Source organism: Nymphaea colorata, chromosome 9 (assembly GCF_008831285.2).
Source record: "Nymphaea colorata isolate Beijing-Zhang1983 chromosome 9, ASM883128v2, whole genome shotgun sequence".
Lineage (NCBI taxonomy): Eukaryota > Viridiplantae > Streptophyta > Magnoliopsida > Nymphaeales > Nymphaeaceae > Nymphaea > Nymphaea colorata.
In genome coordinates, this window is record NC_045146.1 from 20,301,125 (window position 1) to 20,321,504 (window position 20,380).

General features: G+C 41.6%; 2 protein-coding genes across 2 annotated transcripts; one reads left to right on the plus strand and one right to left on the minus strand.

Moving 5' to 3' along the window:
- Positions 1 to 262: 262 nt before the first annotated feature.
- Positions 263 to 4,616, plus strand: LOC116261052 (probable metal-nicotianamine transporter YSL9). The gene is made up of 7 exons (XM_031639648.2): positions 263 to 1,182; positions 1,450 to 1,622; positions 1,932 to 2,029; positions 2,114 to 2,248; positions 2,335 to 2,524; positions 3,057 to 3,171; positions 3,260 to 4,616. The coding sequence occupies exons 1-7, from the start codon at positions 777 to 779 to the stop codon at positions 4,180 to 4,182; spliced, it is 2,040 nt and encodes a 679-aa protein (XP_031495508.1). The 5' UTR covers positions 263 to 776; the 3' UTR covers positions 4,183 to 4,616.
- A 2,153-nt stretch (positions 4,617 to 6,769) lies between these two features.
- On the minus strand, positions 6,770 to 7,947 carry LOC116260888 (uncharacterized). The gene has a single exon (XM_031639412.2). The coding sequence runs from the start codon at positions 7,734 to 7,736 to the stop codon at positions 7,035 to 7,037; it is 702 nt and encodes a 233-aa protein (XP_031495272.1). The 5' UTR covers positions 7,737 to 7,947; the 3' UTR covers positions 6,770 to 7,034.
- Positions 7,948 to 20,380: the final 12,433 nt, after the last annotated feature.

The window sequence follows — 20,380 nt, forward strand, 5'->3', positions numbered from 1 at the left end:
AAAAACTATTGGGTTTATATGCTAAAATGATCCAATTCAAGCACTCAGACTCAATAACTGCTATTTGACTACACATAAACCCACCCATTAACAATCTAAGTTTTGTTGGGTTAACTCACTGCGCAGGCTTTAGAGTTGTTAGGTTAGCAACTCGACCTTTGCGGGTCGTCTTTTGTCCTTAATGCTTAGCATTCCCCTGCACTCTTTGTACGTATCACCTATTTTTGCTGATGAAGGACATTTCAGCATACTTTCCTGTTGGAACATGTAACCTTTTTGGCGGCTGATCGAGTAGAGGATTTCGCTCGTCAATCTTATCGCCGATGAGGGAAGACAGACCATCTCTGTTCGCAAATCGCAGAGTCTGCGGGCTCGTTCCGTCGGGAAACAGGGATTATATCGTTGGAATGGCCCCCATCTTCAGATAAGGACGCTTCTCTCTTTTTCTCCCTCTCGTTGTTGGTTGCCCCCCAACGTCATCATCTTGCTGCCTAGTGCCTAAGCAATGAAAAAGACCCTTAAAAAAGTCGCTTCCTGTCAAATTCATTGAACAAACATCGCACAAATTGTACGCCAAACGAAAAAATCAAGGCCAAATTTGGTGGCTTCACTCCTCACGAGTATGACTAATAAATGAGAAACCCGTTCATATATCCCCTCTTCGCGGCGGCAGCAACCGATTTTCCGAAGATCCTCCACCCACCATGTACTACAATCTGTACTCCCAAGAAGAGTACATGCTCTATAAATGGACAAGTAATTCGTAGAGAGGTTGAATGTGGAGTGTCCAAATGAAATTGAGGATGAAAGAGGAATCGGGGACCCCGGCGAGAGAATATGAGATGCAGCAGGTTGATGGGGAGGAAGAATCGCAAGCCAATGGAACTACCCTCTGGCAGGATTGCAAGAAGCCGGCGCCATGGTTCCAACAGATCACTGCAAGAGGGCTGTTTGCCAGCCTTGTGATTGGGGTGATGTACAGTGTGATCGTTATGAAACTGAATCTTACCACAGGTTTGGTTCCTTCCCTCAATGTCTCCGCCGCGTTGCTGGCCTTCGTCTGTTTGAGGAGTTGGACGACGGTCCTCCATAGGGCCGGCATCGTCACTGTGCCCTTCACGCGCCAGGAGAACACGGTAGTGCAAACGTGCGCCGTCGCCTGTTACAGTATTGCCTTCGGAGGTAAGATCACATCGGTTTTCTTTGCTTTCCTGATGATATTTCATCGGCTTCGCTTTTTCCTTTTATTATTATTTTTTCAATCGATGGCCTGTTTGATTCCTTTGTCCTTATCGCTCCCTTTTCTTGATTTTGTAATAGCGTAGCTCAGAATTCCGGTGAAACAGATGCAATTAGTTGGTCAAGGACTACACACATTGTTGGAATATTGTCAATCTTATGGATGGAACCTAATCAAAGTAACTTACTGATCATTCTATGCTTGGTTAGGCGGTTTTGGATCTTACCTGCTGGGGATGAGCAAGAAGACGTACGAACAAGCGGGGACGGATACGGTTGGGAATAGTCCCGGCAGCTACAAGGACCCGGCTGTAGGGTGGATGATTGCTTTTCTTTTTGCTAGTGCTTTTGTTGGGCTTCTGGCCCTCGTTCCACTTAGAAAGGTGAGATCTTATAATATTTTCTTTTTTGTAAGTGCGTGCGTGTGTCTGCTGTTAGAGGAATTCATTTGCTAATTGCTGCCTTTCTGTTCGTAAGGCATTCCATTTTCTGTTTGATGGCTAACAAGAACACTGTCTAAGAAAAGTACCAAAATGACTTCACTGAGATAACCAACAACACATTTTACTTGGCAATTTTTTTTTTTATAATCTGCTACTTGTTCCATCGATGTTATTTTCTTTTCGTGTACACTCTTTGGAAATGTGTAGAAAATATTTCATCTGATCGTTGAAAGTTTGGAACTTTTGTAGATTATGATAATTGATTACAAGCTGAATTATCCGACTGGGACTGCGACTGCTGTTCTCATCAATGGCTTCCACACTGTTCGGGGGAACAAAACAGCAAAGTAATGAATGGAAAATTGTAATTATATCTTGTTCTTTTTTATCATTTCTTAGTATTAATTGTCCTCTACCTCCTTCAATGGCAGGAAGCAGGTTCGAGGCTTCGCGAAATATTTTAGCCTTAGTTTTGTTTGGTCTTTTTTCCAGTGGTTCTACACCGGAGGAGAATCTTGTGGATTTTCAAACTTCCCCACCTTCGGTTTGAGAGCTTGGAAGCAGACGTACTCTAACGCGTCACCTATTTGAAGTTTATGAAGGACATTTCTTTTTCTTGGTTCCTGAAATCTCTCCTGTTGTTTGTATGCAGATTCTATTTTGATTTCAGCTTGACGTATGTTGGGGCGGGGATGATTTGTTCACATCTGGTTAACTTATCTCTGCTTCTTGGAGCTGTGCTCTCGTGGGGGATAATGTGGCCTCTGATTGGTGATCATAAAGGAAATTGGTATCCTGGGAGTCTACCACAAAGCAGCATGAAAAGCCTTCAAGGTTACAAGGTATGTATTTCCGTTTTTCTTTTTCCCAGGCGTGGTGAAGAAATTTGGCAGAACATCCATTTTTTTACTGCCATCCACGTTTACTTCTGGATTGGCTAGATGGTAAGAATATCACACAGGCATATTAAAAATAACGTGATTAAAAAGACAATTTTGAGAGGTACCAAAAAGCCTTGAACTGCATCATGTGTTTAATATTTTACTGCCTGCTGCTTTTCTTATCACTGAGCAAAAGGGCTCAAATCGGAAGTATGAGTTCATTGAAATGATACATGCGCCTTTTTTCTGATTTTATTTTTATGTTTGATGAAGTCTTCTGCTCGGACTTAGAAAGAAAATCAACCAAACATTCGTCACTTATATCAGAAATTTTGGGCACTAATAGGAACAATTGATGTTTATCTGTCACACAGCAACAATGAAATGAATGTAACGAAGTTGACCTCTTATGTTCATTGTTGTCAGTAAATCTGTTATCACCCTCTGGGGCATCATTCAACCTTCTGGTTTTTTTTCCTTTTCTTTTGTGCAGGTTTTCATCTCAATTGCTCTTATCCTTGGTGATGGGCTCTACAACTTTGTAAAAATACTTGCCTTCACTATCAGGAACATATATGATCAATTCAAGAACCGGAACATTAGACCAGGTAAAATATGGAGCATATATCTAGATATCTAGTGAAAGAAAAAAATTATAGTACCAGGTTGTCAATCTTCTAACTTTATTTCATTTAGGCCCCATGGAGAATCACACAGAAGATCGTGGACTAAATGAATTTTTCATGAGGGAAGGCATTCCATTATGGCTAGCTGCATCAGGTTATGCAGCTTTTGCTGTGGTTGCTATCATCTTAATCCCTTTCATGTTTCCAGAGATGAAGTGGTATTATGTCGCAATAGCATACATTTTTGCTCCAGCTTTAGGATTTTGCAATGCATATGGTGCTGGTCTCACTGACATGAACATGGCATATAACTATGGGAAGGTCTCCCTCTTTGTCTTGGCTGCATGGGCTGGCAAAGATGGTGGTGGTGTGATGGCTGGCCTTGTTGGTTGTGGTCTCATCAAGTCGATTGTTTCCATCTCAGCTGACCTGATGCAGGATTTTAAGACTGCACATTTGACTGTTACTTCCCCAAGGTCTATGGTAATAAGCCAGGCTATTGGAACTGCAATGGGGTGCGTTGTTGCTCCGCTGACCTTCTGGTTGTTCTACAAGGCCTTTGACGTGGGAAATCCTGATGGAGAATTCAAAGCTCCCTATGCACTGATATACAGAAACATGGCTATACTTGGTGTGGAGGGCTTCTCCGCACTTCCACAGCATTGCTTGCAACTTTGCTATGGCTTCTTCAGTTTTGCCATGCTACTCAATTTAGCCAGAGACCTGTTGCCAGAGGGAGCTGGGAAATACATTCCTTTACCTATGGCGATGGCAGTGCCATTTTTAGTTGGTGCATACTTTGCAATTGACATGTGTATTGGAAGTTTGATCAAGTTCGTATGGGGTAGGATTAGCAAGAAGAAGGCAACTGTGATGGTTCCTGCAGTTGCTTCTGGTCTGATATGTGGAGAAGGCCTGTGGATCCTCCCTTCCTCTATTCTAGCGCTGGCTAAGGTGAAGCCGCCGCTGTGCATGAGGTTCTCATCTGGATAGTTGAATGATGGTTCTGCAGGTCACTTCCAATGAGATTTGCTTCACTGATGCATCGTATTTGCCCCAAAATAATGTCATATACTTCATAGGGACTAACTGGCCTACGTCGAGAGATGAATTTTGTAGCAGGCTCATAGCAGCAGCATGACTGGGAAATGCATGTGGCTACCTGTCATTTTGTTTACTCTTCGTGAAGGAGGATAGCGATTCCAATTGCAGTAACTAAAACTGCGCCCTTCAATGGGAATTGTTTCCCCTTTCTCTCATGGGTGCAGTGGATCACGCAAATATTCATATCTAAAACGTATGCGCTTTTCAAGAATATTTTATACCGGAAGCAAAGAGGTGGATGTGAATTGTAGCCATGATTTTTATTGACATGTACTGTAAGATAGCCTGGTAAATAATTTGTTCATGAAGCTATTTTGTTCTTCTACCACAGCAGTTGCAGGAGAAATGGTAAGAGCCTAAGAGGGAATTGTTAAGGGTGTCAACCTGCGCTGCTGAAGATCCTGAATCAAGTCCCAGCCCTGCAGTTGCTCAACCTGAGCTTTTCCATGGAGTTCCTTTTAAAGGCTTGGTGGCCAGGGCTCACTTTGGGCTTTTCCTCTTGAAGGGTTTCCGTCTTCTCCAAGTTAAATTGCTTTTCTCATAAATGTCCTGTTATACTGAAGACTATCATGAAACATCTCAAACATTAATCACTATAACCACCTTATCAGTCTCAAGAATTGTAAACCTATTGGTAAATGAGAAAACTAGGCGAAAAAAAAGGTTGCCAAACTACCAACTCCTGTTCAATAGCATAAGCTAAGGATTGCTGCCCCTTATGACGGGGAGTTGGTTGTCTTACTGACAAACTATTGAACGTTGACATTCCGGTGTTCCCAGAATTACTTCTACGGCATCTCGGTAGATTGTTCTGAGGAGTGTGTATTTTAATGTAAAATTGAGCTCTATAGATTGCCTAAACCATCGTGTCAGGGCAATCTTTCACCCACAACAAGCAGATAAGAAAAGGGACGGGTGGAGGAGGGATCCCCCACTGTTGCTTAAGGCCTAGTCGAAATTTCCTCCCTTTCATGTTAATTTTAGTTGTGCATCAAACTCTTCAAACCACCAAGCTACACTCACCAAAACAAGAGTCTCTTTTAAAGTACACATACATTGTCTTCCTTTGCTTAAAAGGCGCAAGTAACTTTGGAGTAACCCCCCGAACTGTACCGTACTAGCCCATTTTGTTTGTTTATTTATTTGCTTACCTTTATTTCCTGGACCAAAGTCCTCTGTTGGATAGTAGCGATGATACTCGTTCCACATCCGTAGTTGTGAAGGGACCCATCACTGGATGCAAAATCTTTTGGCAACAATTTTGGAAATTAAATTCTTATTAAATGACAATTATTTACAAAAATGTTTTCCTGGAAGCTCTCACTTACCATGACCGCATAGGTCGGATTAGGGGGAATCCAAGGAGGCTGGTTTAAATTGCCCAGCATCTTTATATTTTAGCGCCTTTAGGCTAATCAATAATCATCACTCTAGCCGCATGTATCGTCTTAAGCAAACCCCCGAGAAAACTCACACCATTATCTCATCTTTCTTCCTCATCTTCTCTTTTCCTTCTTCCTCTCTCCATCATCTCTGCCTCTTTTTGTTCCCCGTCTCTGTTGGTGCTGCTCTCTACTGCATTGTTGGAAGAACCTCCACTGGTCGGTGGACAACAAGTCTGGAGACTCCTGAGCCCACACGCATCGTCTGCTGCAAAGAATCTAACATCCTTAACATCCAACACCCAAATGTATACTTTGCGTAAAGCCTGAATGTGCGATCATGAAGCAGTTACAAAACTATGCCACACTCTGTAGTTGCAGTAGTGCTATCTTCCACGTAGAGTTTGGATTTAAGATGGATTCACGCGCGCATCGTCTCGATATAAATTAAATTTTAGTGCGACATTCCTGGCTATTGAAGAAAGCAGCAGCAGCAGCATATTTTCTGAGCTGAGCTCCATATTTCACTTGCACTGCTGAAACTTACGTCCCCACCATAATGATATAGCAGAAAGGCTGAACATGAACAATCAATTCACCACACGGAGCAACCAAAGTACGACGATCAAAGGGTCAGATGGCAACCTATCTTTAAAGAAGGACCGGCGCAAGATGAAAGAGACGAAATGATTCAATGATGCTGACAAAAAAGGTACCTCTAAAGTCAGTATCAGGCATTTAAATTAGTGGCTGTCCACCTGTAGTTTTCATTACAGAAGAAGTGTAAATTGGTGCACCCATAGGAAATGCATCATACAATCGGGATTATAACATTAAAACCAATGGGGCACCAAACTTCTCACTTTAGATGGAACAGGGGTCTCTGTAACAGTTATTCACATTCAAGCACAATAACGACATAAAACACGAAGGTAAATTAATCATTCTTGAAGTCCCAGCAGCTCGAATGGCAAGTGAAAGCAAGAGATAAACCCATAGAAGGAGGGAATTAAAAAGGAAAAAGAAAAAGAGAAAACAAAGAAAAGAAAAAAAAAAAAAACACGCCAACAACTAAGTTCATGGAGACGACCGAAGATAAAAGAGAATTCACATATATTTCTTATACTCGATCGCACTTGGCATCCTCAAGAACAAGGTAAAGGCGATCTCTGTCATCCAAGAAAATTACACCATCATATACTTATACCCTACAATTACCATCACCCACTAATCGCAATCTATAGCCCCTACATACTACAGTACTGAGTACACAAAGAGGGGCGAAGAACAACCCACAACTTGGAAGAAATTATGAAATACAGAAGAAGATGAAAAGGAGGAAGGGGAGGAGAAAGGGGTTCACTCCAGAAAGCCCGTCTTATGGAAAACGGCGTTACGGACACGCCGGAGGTCTCTTCCCTTTAGGGTCCGACCCACCCCCTCGAAGACGGAAAACGTCGTGACGTGAGACCTCGCCGACGCGCGCTCCACCAGCAAGTGCGGCGGCAGCATCTCGTCTTCCGCCTCGTCCTCGTCGTCGACGAAAATCTGCACGTTGACCGAGCCCCGCTTCGTCCTGGGCCAGGCCGGCACATTCACCGGCGCAGACTGGTGGTAGTTGCCGGAAGACCCCCCGCTCGCGCCGGAGAAATTTTCTGAACCGGAACCCGACCTCGACAATGGCACGGGTAGAGGCGAGGGGATGTTGCGCGAGACAGAGAGCAGCGGGTCGAGCGCTGCCTTGCGCTGCACGAACGACCGGTTCTCGCCCTCCAGCGCGGCCGAGAGGCCGGACTTCTCCTGCTGAAAGGCATGCACGCGTCGCCTGCCGCCGGAGGACGGGGGTGAAGGAGATGCGGCGGCGGAATTGATGCCATTTTTGGGGGTCGGAGAAAGTCGGGAAGACCGACGCACGCCGGACGGGTAGGAAAAGTCGGCGGACCAGACGACATCGCGCTCGTCGAGCTCGAGGGCGGAGGAGTCGGAGTCAGGCTGCTTCAGTAGGCCGAGGAAGCGGATGGCGGAGGAGATTCTGCTATTGCGGGGGATCTCGCCTGCCATCCCGTTACGAAATCTGCGTCCACCAGCGAGCGAGAAAGAGAGAGCAGAATCAGCGAGCGGAGGGTGGGAAGAGGGGTCTGCTTGCTATTGAAAAGGCGGCCCTCGAGCTGGTCAGGGCCCACACAGCAGGACTGCTCGCACGTGCCACTATTGCCATGTCACCTGCGGTTCTCGGCTCTCGACACATGTGGCCAGTGACGTGTCTCCGGCGGTGGACTATGGAGACGGACGGGGGGGTTGGTGAGAGTGGCCGGCCGTCGCTCCTCATTGTGCGCAGCATCCGGTGGGGCAGGCGGGACGCTTTGATTCATCTTAAATGCTGACCGTTGGATTGAGCAATCTGGACGATCCAAAGACTCGTCGTCTACTTGGCTTCTTGATTTACCAAAAAAAAAAAAAAAAAGGAGGAAGAAGAACAACAAAGAGAAAAGAAAAAAGGAAAAAAAAAAAAAAGTGTGGCTCAGCGAAAGAGTTGGTTGTAAAGGGATGGACGATATTTTTGTTGATCCTTATCAGAAAGATCCCAAAGCGGACGGTTCAATTAATTGTGTCAGGTCAGGGAATCCAGACATCCCGTACATGGAATCCTTGAGCACGAAGTTGGCACCTCACAATGCGCCGCCTGTCCTCATCACGGTGGATGATGACAAAGAAGACGACGGCAACCGCCGACCGGGAAGTGGCCAAAGCCAAAAAGGAAAGAGGTGTGTGGGCGCTCGGCCCCAACGTTGCCCAACGCAAAAATGCATAGCGTTTCGATAATTTCTCTAAGGGCTTCTTCCTCCTCTACAACCTACTATGCAAAGGGTTGATCGTAAAGAAAAAGAAAAAGAATGTATATAGTCGTCTCCAAGTCACAACAAAGCGTGTCAAACAACCATGAATAAACAAAACAAAGTTGGGTTTTTTTGGAGTCGGGATTCAGAATTAACAATGCGGAATTTCCACCGACCATACGGTTGGATCTTTTGTCGCTTAGGCGTATGAATATTTGTGTCATTTTCTTGAGGACTAAATCCAAAGTAGGACTCCTGTCATCTTACGTGCCATTAGCAGGTCTTGTACAAAATCAAGGCGTTGGTTAAAATAATGTGAACCAGATGAAGGATAGACGGTTTAATCATAAAAACCAAGGGGAGCAACCGAAGAATGAGACAAGTCGGGTAGTAAGTCAACTTTTTTCCACCCCCTTTTTAATGAATATATACACCCATGTCGACTTGGACAGAAAATTTTAAGCCTCGTTGGTAACAAGTCACACGCCCCCCACGGATCCACTTCACACTATCTGTTGCCTTCTTGGTCAATTAAACATTTCATATAGATAGATATATACGCAACTTGTGAAATTCATGTAATTCTATTTTATGAAAGCTTAAACATCAACTCTATAATGTACCGAGAAGGATCCAAGATGTTGATATCGAATCTTGGTTGGGGGTGGTATTGATTGCCATCTCCTTCCTCCATCTATCGTGCTCACAGTACCATGGGTCTTGTGATTTTGATGATTCAGTGGGCCAAACGAGTGGAACTAAGCCACTCTCCTTGTTCGATTGAAGGCCTAACTAAGCCTATCAAAAGGCAAGTACATACGTTCAGCTTTTATTAAGGAACTAGACAAAAATTTTTCAAGCACAAAGAGATTCACCAACACGTGTGGATATATTTCAGTTTTATTCTTTTAATGGAACACATGAACTTAGTTTTTTCCTAGTAAAAAAGAGACGCATACACATATTTTCCGCACATACCTCGGGCTTATTTTTCAAAGAAAGTTCAAATGGGTGGCATCAGTTTTTACAATATAAGACTGCATCTAGTGAGGACTACCAACCATGCAAATCCCGAGAACAGGTGCCGCGAGAAGCCGCTCCCTGGAAATATATTATCGTTCGCCTCTTGGTAATGACTAAGTAGAGAAAGGGGAAAAAAAGTAACGATCATCTCCTTTAGGCTTAGGCTTAAGCATATGTTCCCATTTGACCAACTTGGGGATGTGTATTATAAGATCTCGTTTGGTAGGAAGAATATTGGGGGAGTGGTCAATGAATCTGCTTCAAATATGAGACAGGTTTATGGAACAATACTATAACTATTGTTCCATGAACCTGTCCCGATATTTGGGATAGATTCGTTAGACACACTCTAAGTGTACTTGCTGTCAAGCTATCCCAAAATGATCAGAAATTTAAGAATCAGCCTTAAAACTTTTCTATCAATAAAAAGGATTTGACTTGTTTCCCTTCATGAGTTTTATTCACCTAAAAGTCCTTGCTACACATATTCGCTATTCACATTCAAGTGATAGAGAAATGAGTGACTTGATGTGCGATTAGTTTTTCGGGTCTTTTTCCTTTATTAAGATTCACAGAACTTTAGGAAGAAAAGGAAAAGTGAGAAAGTGAGAGAGCCAAAAAAGATCCGTGTCAAAATAAAAACTAATTGAACTCATTCTTCTATGCTATTATTATTGTTATTGTTATATGAGGGATGCCAAATGGATTGGATTAGGGTTGAATTGTCTGGGCAACCATATCTAATCAGTCGGACATGGAACAACATTTGAAATCTGTATAGAAGATCGGATATGAAAAAACATTTGAAATCCATATGGAAGACCGCATTGGATAATGAATCAAAAAGTTCACATCTGATCAGATTCAGATGTGGATTTGGTTCTACATGAAAGATCACAGATAATTTGAACCGAATCACTGCTAATGTCCAGATTCAAATATCTGAATCCAAGGATGAATTTTTTGGCCTTAAATGGAACTTGTTCGTTATTTTTTACTTTACACTGTTACCTTATCATCCGTAGGAAGAATATATGAAAAGGCAGCAAGCGTGGGTACATCAAAGAGGTTGCCTGTGGCACGTCTTTAGACCGCATCTCATCTTTCACAATCAACAAAACCGTACTTAATTTTATATTGTGAAGCTGCGAGAGTGGGACAAAGAAACAGGCTTGCCTAGGTAACTTCTCATCGGAATATTCATCAACCCTCTTCGGATTAATAACGTTTTTGTATACTTCCATTTTTAATTTGTAGGGCCATGGAAACATATGTTTTGTTGTTTTCCTGCGCTTCCGCCATCACCTGGTTCGCGCATTAATCATGTTAAAAGGAAAAGCAAAAAAAAAAAAAAAAAAAAAAAAATCGTGTACAGAAACCCACTTGGGATTCTTTGAACGTACACGACCATCACCGTCCTTCTCCATTTTAGAAGAGTAATTGGAGATGGAATTCTAAATGATCAAAGGAGTGGAAAGAAACTGTGGGCAGCTAAACTTTAATGGTCTCCGCCAACCCATAACAAAAAACGTGATAATACGAAATGAGCTTTGCTTTTAAGGCCCACTAATCTTTGTCTCATGAGCTGAATTTCTTGGCACATGCATTACGCCACGACTCGATCTATGGCAGAGATTAAATTCGACCGAGCCCCGTAGATCCTTGAAATGTTCGATTTGGTAACGGTTTATTGACAAAATACTCGATATGACGCTTGCTCTTGTCCAGAAAGAGTTGTTTGGCTAATGTAATTTTTTGAGCAGATTCATAGAACACAAGTTGTAGTATCCTGTGAGGCTACCCCAAATTTTTAGTTAGATTCATAAAACGGTGTTTAATTAACCAAACAACCCCTTATTTGCAACCCTTATTCAGAGGGAACGTAGAGTTCTGGCCCCTGAAAGGATCGGGGTACTTTTCATATTAGTGGACTATCACCTATATATATTTATAAAAGCATATACTCAACGAATTCACGCTAGCTTCTGCTCAGCCCCTCCTTTGTTAAAGGCTGTCAAATCACCTGATAAGATTGCTGTTACACTTTTAGTGCAACTACGATCCACTTTCGAGAATGAAGTGCTGGAAAAGAGAATCAAGCCTTTTCGCTCAGGCAATCACGTTCAGCGTTTGAGGTGCATCATGCATCCACCCAAATCAGGAGAAGGAAATAGTTAAAGAAATCTTAAACGTCATTGCTGATGATTGAAAGGGCACTCAGCCGCTCCATGTGGATCCAGAATGGCCTTGAGTGGGCAGGATCGTGCTGTCTAAAAGGCTGAACTCTGATGAAGCTCATCCAGCCATGAACGTCCTTTTTCTGACCTATCCTTAATGCTTCTATGTATGCGTATCTTGAGTGTACGTATTCAAACCTTTCAACTTTAATTTGGTTGGTTGATATGTGAGTATTGTGGCATCAATTCTGCGTCATAAATCAAACACCCTGTGCAATCTCATCGTAGAAGAGCTGTGCAAGTACATTACACTTTAGATATCAAGTTGCTAAGTTTCTTGTCAAAATTAATCTAAACTACATGGGTGCATTTTTCATTGTTTAAAAACACACAAGTCCACTCTCGGCGTGATCTTATTAAACGTACAAAGCAGATTTTGGGAAAAATACAAGGTCTCACCAATCCCAGACTTCTGAAATTCCATATATCTGTAAAATCTTATCATCTATTTCACTTAAAACCGTCCCTCCTTAACTTAATTACTAAGAAAGTTTTTTTTTTCTTTTTGTGCAATAAAATATGATGAAGTCGAATATCCTAACATAAATTTGCTTTTACAACATTAGCTCAGGTCTTGTTTGGTAGCGAGGTTCGCTCAAGTTTCACCAGTGTGGCAAATATGTGCAGGTTTTCTGCTGCGGAAATAAGCTTCCATGATCTTAAAACTTCTGAGTGGGCAAATTAACAACATTCATTTGTCCGTTCATACGGTCTCATATTTCAGTGGAAGAGGCCTCAGTTTGTACTGCTGAAGATGTTAATTAACTTTCTAATCCACCGCCGGGTGTGATTAATGGATGGATGAATAGTTATTACCCGCTTCAACAATCGAACCCTTATCCGAGGCAAACTCGCCGTCGCAAGGAGGAAAGGCCTCCCTAACCTTTATTACAAGATACAATTAACAACATACATGAGAGAACATGATACAAGAAGACACAGAGAGGCACTAGGCCTCACTATACAAATGATTTAATCCCCATTCCTTCTCTGAATTAAGGAGAACGGGCCTTCTCAGAAGACCAAGGACATCCTCTGAGGGATTAGAATTCAAAAAAGACAAAACTTTCGAGTGTACGTTCATGCCAGAAACAGCCCCTGCACCATGATTAAAATTTTTCGTCACCAAGTTTATATCCTTCTTCCACTTCTAGGGACGACCAGTAGGCCTGGGAGGCCCGTACTGGGAAGACAAGGCCCAGTACTCGACCCCGCCGGCCGGTCAAACTCGGACCGAAGGTTGACGGCAGCTGTGGAGGATCGGCGGTGGTGGGGCGATGGTGGCTCAGCTTTTTCTCTTTCCAAACTCCAAATGAAAACCCTAACTCCCTACATTGAAAGAACTTCAAATGGAACTCATTGGACTTAACGGGTCGGACGGGCCCCAACGAGAGAATTAATTAACCTGGACCCGGCCCGTTATGATGTCGGGCCGGGCCGGGTATAATGAATTAGGGTCCGACGCAAAAAAAAACTTGACCCGGACCCAGGCCGGGTATCGGATACCCGGTGGCGGCCCGGCCCGACGCCCAGGCCTACCACTTAGATACTTTCACCAAAAAGCCTAAAGTTAGTGGTGAGACTGAGAAGGAACGTATGAGCTGAACTGTCTTTCATAATATCTAACACCCAGAATGATAGTTGGGCAGCCTTTGATCCTTAATTACCGCATAAACGCTCTTCTGACATCCCTTAATCCAACAACAGGATGTTTGAAGCATTGCTGTGCAGGAGGGGAAGGGATCAGGTCTGGTTCCTACATCCACCGTAGCATCATTTTTTTTCTCCAAGCCCATTTCTTTTGAAATGACCTATGTTTCCACTTCTTCCAGTAGGATCTTAAATCTGTTTTTGTCAGGAACCTTCTTGCCTTTAGCCTCTTCCAGCACCATTGGCGGTCGATTCCGAGCTTCCGACCTCCTTTCTTTTTAATTGAATTCGTGTGCCTCCCTGGTGGGCGAGATATTTTCACCATCAACCAGCCCTCTTCCCGTTTTCCCCCTTCACTTTGTGAAACTTGGTTCCCCTGAGATTGAATCTACAATTTTTAGTGACATGGGTACTATTGAGCGGTTAACGTAAGGAGGCTCTATGGTTGAAAACCATTCACGGTGACAAGTGTGAAGGCTCTATGGTTGGAAACCATTCACGGTGACAAGTGTGATTGTCTTGGTTATCAGCTGTCGTTACAATCATGGAGACTTTTTTTGGAGTTGACTCAATAAGTTGCCTACTTTGGTAATTTCCATTCCAGTGATTGTCGTCTCCATCATTTACCTTCCTTCTTTGTTGCTTACCATAATATTCATACCTTGTAACGTCACCTACACTCACCATAAAAATGATGGTTGTAACGAGTGTTGAGGTGAAGATATTCATTCCAATAAGAGCTTCTCCTTCCCGTGGACATAGGCACTTCATTGCTGAACCACGTATACTGGTGTTTTTTAGTCCTCCTCTTTGTATCTTTATGGTATCAGAGCTCAAGAGAGACAGAATAGAGCACTCTTGCCTGGAACCAGTCGGGATTTTTTGGTTGGCGTTGTCAACTCCATCAACAGAAGGCATCACGGAAGGGCTCTTTGGAATCATATGCCTCTGAGGATCTTCTCCACCAATTTTCAGAATTTTTGGAGCAGTACTTGCAGAGATATTTATTTTACAAGTGCCGTGGGTTTTTCAGTCAACCCAAGATCCTCAACAGCACATTCTACCAACGATGGGCGGCAGAATTTCTTCTTTCTCTACAATTATCCATAGGATTTTGTTGTCGAGCAGCTTCCTATCTAAACCCTAGATGTATTGGAGATCCACATGTGAAATTTTAGGTTGAACTAAGCAGCAAGGAGTTAACGCCGAATTTTTTATTGTCCACCAGTTGCTGAAAAATTCCTCTGCGACTGCTGGAGCCATATCATCATGCTTCCCATTTCTGAACAGAAACTGGGTTTCCTTGAACCCCTCGTGATTCCTTTCAACATCCTCTTGATCTAAATTGATCTACTCTTCTAATTTAGGTTGATTTGATTGTATTGCCAGTGGATCGATTGAGTTGAAACTCAAACAAGTTGAAGAACAGGGGATATCCTGTTGCATCCCCTGTTTCCCTCTTTCTTTTCAAGTATTGATATTAGACGTCTTGGTCTGTGACGTCTCTCTAATCGGTCGAGTTGAAAAACAGGCGATAACCTGTTTTTTATTCTTTGTGAGGTATGGCCGAAGAAGGAGCTCCCAACCATCAACAAACCAGTATGGTCGAGAGTGCTAATCCAGCACTGAAAATCACCACCGAACCTCTAAATGGGTTCAACTACCTCACATGGGCCAAGTCTGCAAAATTATTCCTCAGTGGGAAGGCAAAACTTGGTCATGTAATAGGTAGTAAACCAAAGCCATCAGAAAGAGATCCAAAGCTAGAAGAGTGGGAATCAAACGATCATACAATTATGTCATGGCTTCTAAATTCTATGGACACAAAGATTCCCCGAAGTTTTTATTTTCTAGAAACGGCAAAAGAGATATGGGAAGCTGCTCGCGATCTTATCAATTACGAGTGCTTTGGGATGAATGAGATTCTTATACGCCTGCAGCCACTAATGCGGCGACCCTTGCAAAGAACAGAGAAAACAATAAAATCTTTCAAATGCAAGCTGGTCTTAGGCCAGAATATGAACAACTTCAAAGCCAGGTACTTAAGACTGTTGATCTTCCTAAGTTAAATACTATATGCTCTATCATGATGCATGAGGAATGTAGTCGACAAGTTATGAACCTTTTAAATAAGAATGATGATGTAAATGACTGTCAAGCTGCTTTGATTTCAAAACAAAAAGACAGTGGTACATCATCTAACCCTGATTTCAAATGGAGAAAGAAATTTTTCTGTACCTATTGTAAAAAGGACAATCATGCGAGAGAGAAATGTTGGAAGCTTAGTAAAAAACAGGGTATGGAAAGAATAAATAAAGCCGCACAACCCTTTGATGATGAATCTGAAACTCCAATAACAATGGAAAAACTGTCACAACTGTTGCAAGGTTTCATAAAACAAAACACCGCTACTCTAGCCACCAAGGACAACAACGACGGACCAAGTACATACAGTCTTCTAACATATTTAGATGAAAATTCTTGGATTATAGATTCTGGCGCATATGATCACTGGTTTTAAAAGTGTACTATCTAATATTAAAGATAGTTTTGACATTAAACCAGTCACTGTTGCTAATGGTGGAAAAATTAAGGTATGTGGTAAAGGAGAAATGCAGTTTTTTGAAAAGAAAAATTTGATTGATGCTTTATATATGCCAGATTTAGCCTCTAATCTCATGTTTGTAAGCAAAATTAGAAAAGTCTACAATTGCGATGTGATCTTCTCGCCTTCAAAGGTTGTGTTTTAGGATCGGATCACGGGAGCGACGATTGGGGAAGGAATTAAATTCCATGGACTCTATTATTTGAACCGCGTGAATAAGGCTCTTACTGCCAATAGAGATAAGGATGAAGAAGAGTAGTGGCACGCCAGGTTAGGTCACCCATCTAGTTATGTGATGAGCATATTGAAGCATGAAATTAAGTTTGATTGCAATTCTTGTGAGGTGTGTCGGTATGCAAAACTTACCCGACCACCATTTCCGTCCTCTGATACTCGTTCCGGCAATATGTTTGAATTAGTTCATTCAGACTTTTGGGGACCAGCCCCGATTGATTCTTACAATGACTTCAAATATTATCTTTCATTTATTGATGATTTCTTCAAAGTGAGTTGGATTTATTTTCTTCGGTCCAAGGATGAAGTGTTTTCAAAGTTCCAAATTTTTTATAATATGGTCCTTATTCAGTTTAGAACTAAAATAAGTCTTATGGAACCAAGTATGTTAATCATATTTTTGAGTCACTATCAAATCAATCTGGCATGGAACACCAAAAAATGTGTAGGAAAACTCCACAACAGAATGGAGTTTCAAAAAGAAGAAATAGACATCTTCTTGATTATTATTTCAAAATCAAATTCCTGAACAGTTTTGGAATGAGGCTCTCTTTACAGCAAATTATATTATGAATAGATTGCCAAGACGCAATCTTGAAAATAAGGTGCTTGTTGAAATTCTCATGGGCCCTAAACATTTTATTGATCACCTTAAAAAGTTTTGATGTGTTGTCTATGTTTGGAAATCGCCTAAGCATCGAAATAAACTTCAAACTCGTGCAATGAAATGTGTGTTTATGGGTTATTCTTCTAGAACAAAAGGTTTTCGGTGCTTCGACCCTATATAAAAAAGGTTGTTTGTTTCTCGAGATATGAAGTTTGATGAGACACAAGCCTATTTCAAAAATCAATCTCAGGGGGAAATGAGAAACCGTCAAAATCACTTTCAGAGGAAAATGAAAAACTGTCAATCTAATTCTCTATCTCTCTCCAATGTTTTTCATATGACTGACCCCGAAGTTAACTATCAACCACTAGCGTCTCAACCAGAGGGAAACATCACTTCAAATCCGAATGATCAACAATTGGAAGAAACCACCACCATGCGAAAGATTTGTTAGAGCTCGTCAACCTCCTATAAGACTCAGAGATTTTGTCATGTACAGTCAAGTCAAGTATCTTATTGAAGCACAAGTAAACTACAACAACTTCTTTGAAAAACAAGCTGCTTTGTTTGTGAAATTAGATAGTGCGGTGGAACCAGAAACGTTCGAAAAAGCCAATCGGGAACCTCATTGGAGACAAACCATAAAAGAAGAATTGGATGCATTAATAAAAAAAATGGGACATGGGATCTTGTTTCCCTTCCCTCAGGGAAGAAACCTGTGACTTGTAAGTGGATTTTTAAAGTTAAATTTCATAGTGATGGCTCGATTGAAAGACACAAGGCCAGACTGGTGACACGAAGATTTTCTCAAACAGAGGGGGTAGATTACTCTGAAACTTTCGCTCCTATTGCAAAAATGACTACTTTGAGAACTATATTATCTATTGCTTGCAACTTTGAGTGGAAACTTTGTCAACTCGATGTTAAGAATGTTTTTCTTCAAGGCGACCTCCAAGAGAAAGTATATATGAAAATTCCTCAAAGTTTGGAACACAAAGGTAAAGAAAATCTCGCATGCAGGTTGAAAAAATCCATCTATGGTCTCAAGCAATCTCCTCGTGCCTGGTACTGAAAACTTGGTCAGCTCTGATAAATTTTGGATTGCAGTATGTCAGATAATTCATTATTTATTTATCGTTCACAGAATGAAACCATTCTGCTAGTGTATGTGGATGATATTGTCATTATAGGGACATCCAAAAGGTTGACAGAGAAACCAAGAAACATCTTCTCTTGAAATTTGAGATCAATGACCTTGGAAGATTAAAATACTTTCTTGGAATTGAAGTAAGTCATTCAAAGAAAGACATATTTCTATTCCAAAGAAAATACACTTCGGATCTACTGAAAGAAACAAGAAAGTTGGGATCTAAACTTGCAATGACACCAATTGAGGTCAATCACAAATTAGACATGATTGAACGATGAGCCCATCAAAGACATTAAAAGATATCAGAGGATGGTTGAAAAACTCATATATTTGACTGTCACCAGACCAGATATAACATATGCTGTTAGTGAAGTAAGTAAATATATGCACGCCCCTCAAAGTACACATTTTCACGTCATCGATCACATTCTAAGGTACTTAAAGGGGGCACCTGGCAGAGGCATTTGGATGAAATGTAATAAGGACATTTCTATTGAAGGATTTTCTGACGCCGATTGGGCTGACAGTAAGTCAGATAGAAGATCTACCACCGGCTACTGCGTAATCTTCGTAGGAAATCTAGTTTCATGGAAAAGTAAGAAACAAAAAGTCATCTCTAGGTCTAGTGCAGAAGCAGAGTACAGAGCTATGGCAAACACAACTTGCGAACTTACTTGGCTCAAGGCAATACTAACAGAAATGGGTTTTGATTTATCCTCTCTCATGAAGCTACATTGTGACAATCAAGTTGCAATTCATATAGTTGCAAACTCTGTGTTTCATGAACGGACAAAACATATTGAAATTGATTGTCATTTCATTCGTGACAAAGTTCAAAATGGAAGTATTATCACACGTTTGTTAGAAGCGAAGATCAATATGCAAACATATTCACCAAACCCGTCAGGCCGTCACCAAAGACAAGTTAACTGATACCATGAACAAGTTGGGAATTGTTAATCTTCACTCTTCCCAACTTGAGGGGGAGTGTTGTGCGGTTAACTTAAGGAGGCTTTATGGTTGGAAACCATTCATGGTGACAAGTGTGATTGTCTTGGTCAGCAGTTGTCGTTACAATCATGGAGACGTTTTTTGGAGTTGACTCAATAAGTTGCCTACTTTGATGATTTTCATTCCAGTGATTTCCATCTCCATCATTTACCTTCCTTCTTTGTTGCTTACCATAATATTCATACATTGTAACGTCACCTACACTCACTATAAAAATGATGGTTGTAACGAGTGTTGAGGTGAAGATATTCATTCCAATAAGAGCTTCTCCTTCTCGTGGACGTAGGCACTTTATTGCAAAACCACGTATACTGGTGTTTTTTAGTCTTCCTCTTTGTATCATTAGGTACTCACCTTAAACCCTGTATAAAATTTGAGGCAACTTTCATAAATAACCTCTTAAAGCACCGTTTTTATCTCCTTTCAGCTTGAGGACCACAACCGGTTTAGGAGTAAATTTGAGAAGAACTTCCAGGCAAATCCTTGCATAACCCATACTAAGAGGGCTCTGGTCAGCTCATCTTCCTTAACAAAATCACCTCCAATGGCACCTAGTTTTGAAAATAGTTCTGCTCCAAAGCAGTGTAGGGACCCTGGTAGTCGTACCCACAGTGGAACCTATAAACCATCTTCTATTTTTGTAGATTCCCCCGGACGCGGACATGCCCAACTTCCATGTAGATTTCCTTGTAATATATGGCGGCTCCTGCTCATTGTCTACTCGAATGAGAAATGAACCTTTGCCCCGAAATGAAAAATTGGGATTTTTTTTTACTTCCGTCCATTGTTTCCTCAAGCCGTTCATGATGCATGTATACTCCATGCTGCTTCTCTGCGTGTCCCCTATGAAACACGCTGTAGCTGTCCACTTTATCAGTATACAGGCTTCATTTTTTGTCCTTGTCCCAAATGCACCATCTATGCAGTTGGACTTCACTCTTGTTGCTTTGCTCTAACCAAGGGTTGCTAGCTTCATCACGACGTTTTGTCCCATTGGCTGTATATGCTCAGACTGGCCATCCGGATACGTGCAGACGTGATTCTTAGATTATGCTCGTCAACTATAGCTTTGAAGTTTTTTTTTTAATAAATTTAATGGCAACGAATGTGAAACATTTGAAAATGTCAAACTTTTTCTAAAAAATGAAAATTAGATTTTATAAGTCAAGAAAACTGAAACAATTAATTTTGCTGAATTTTATAGATTTCAATATTGCACACATCATATAGATTTGTGAAAAAGAAAAGTATACACAATAAATCGAAGGCAGAAGCACAGAAGGCAAGATAAAAAAAGTAAGAAGTCTGATTGACTGCCTTTACATGTATACAAAGCAAAAAAGTAAGTCGG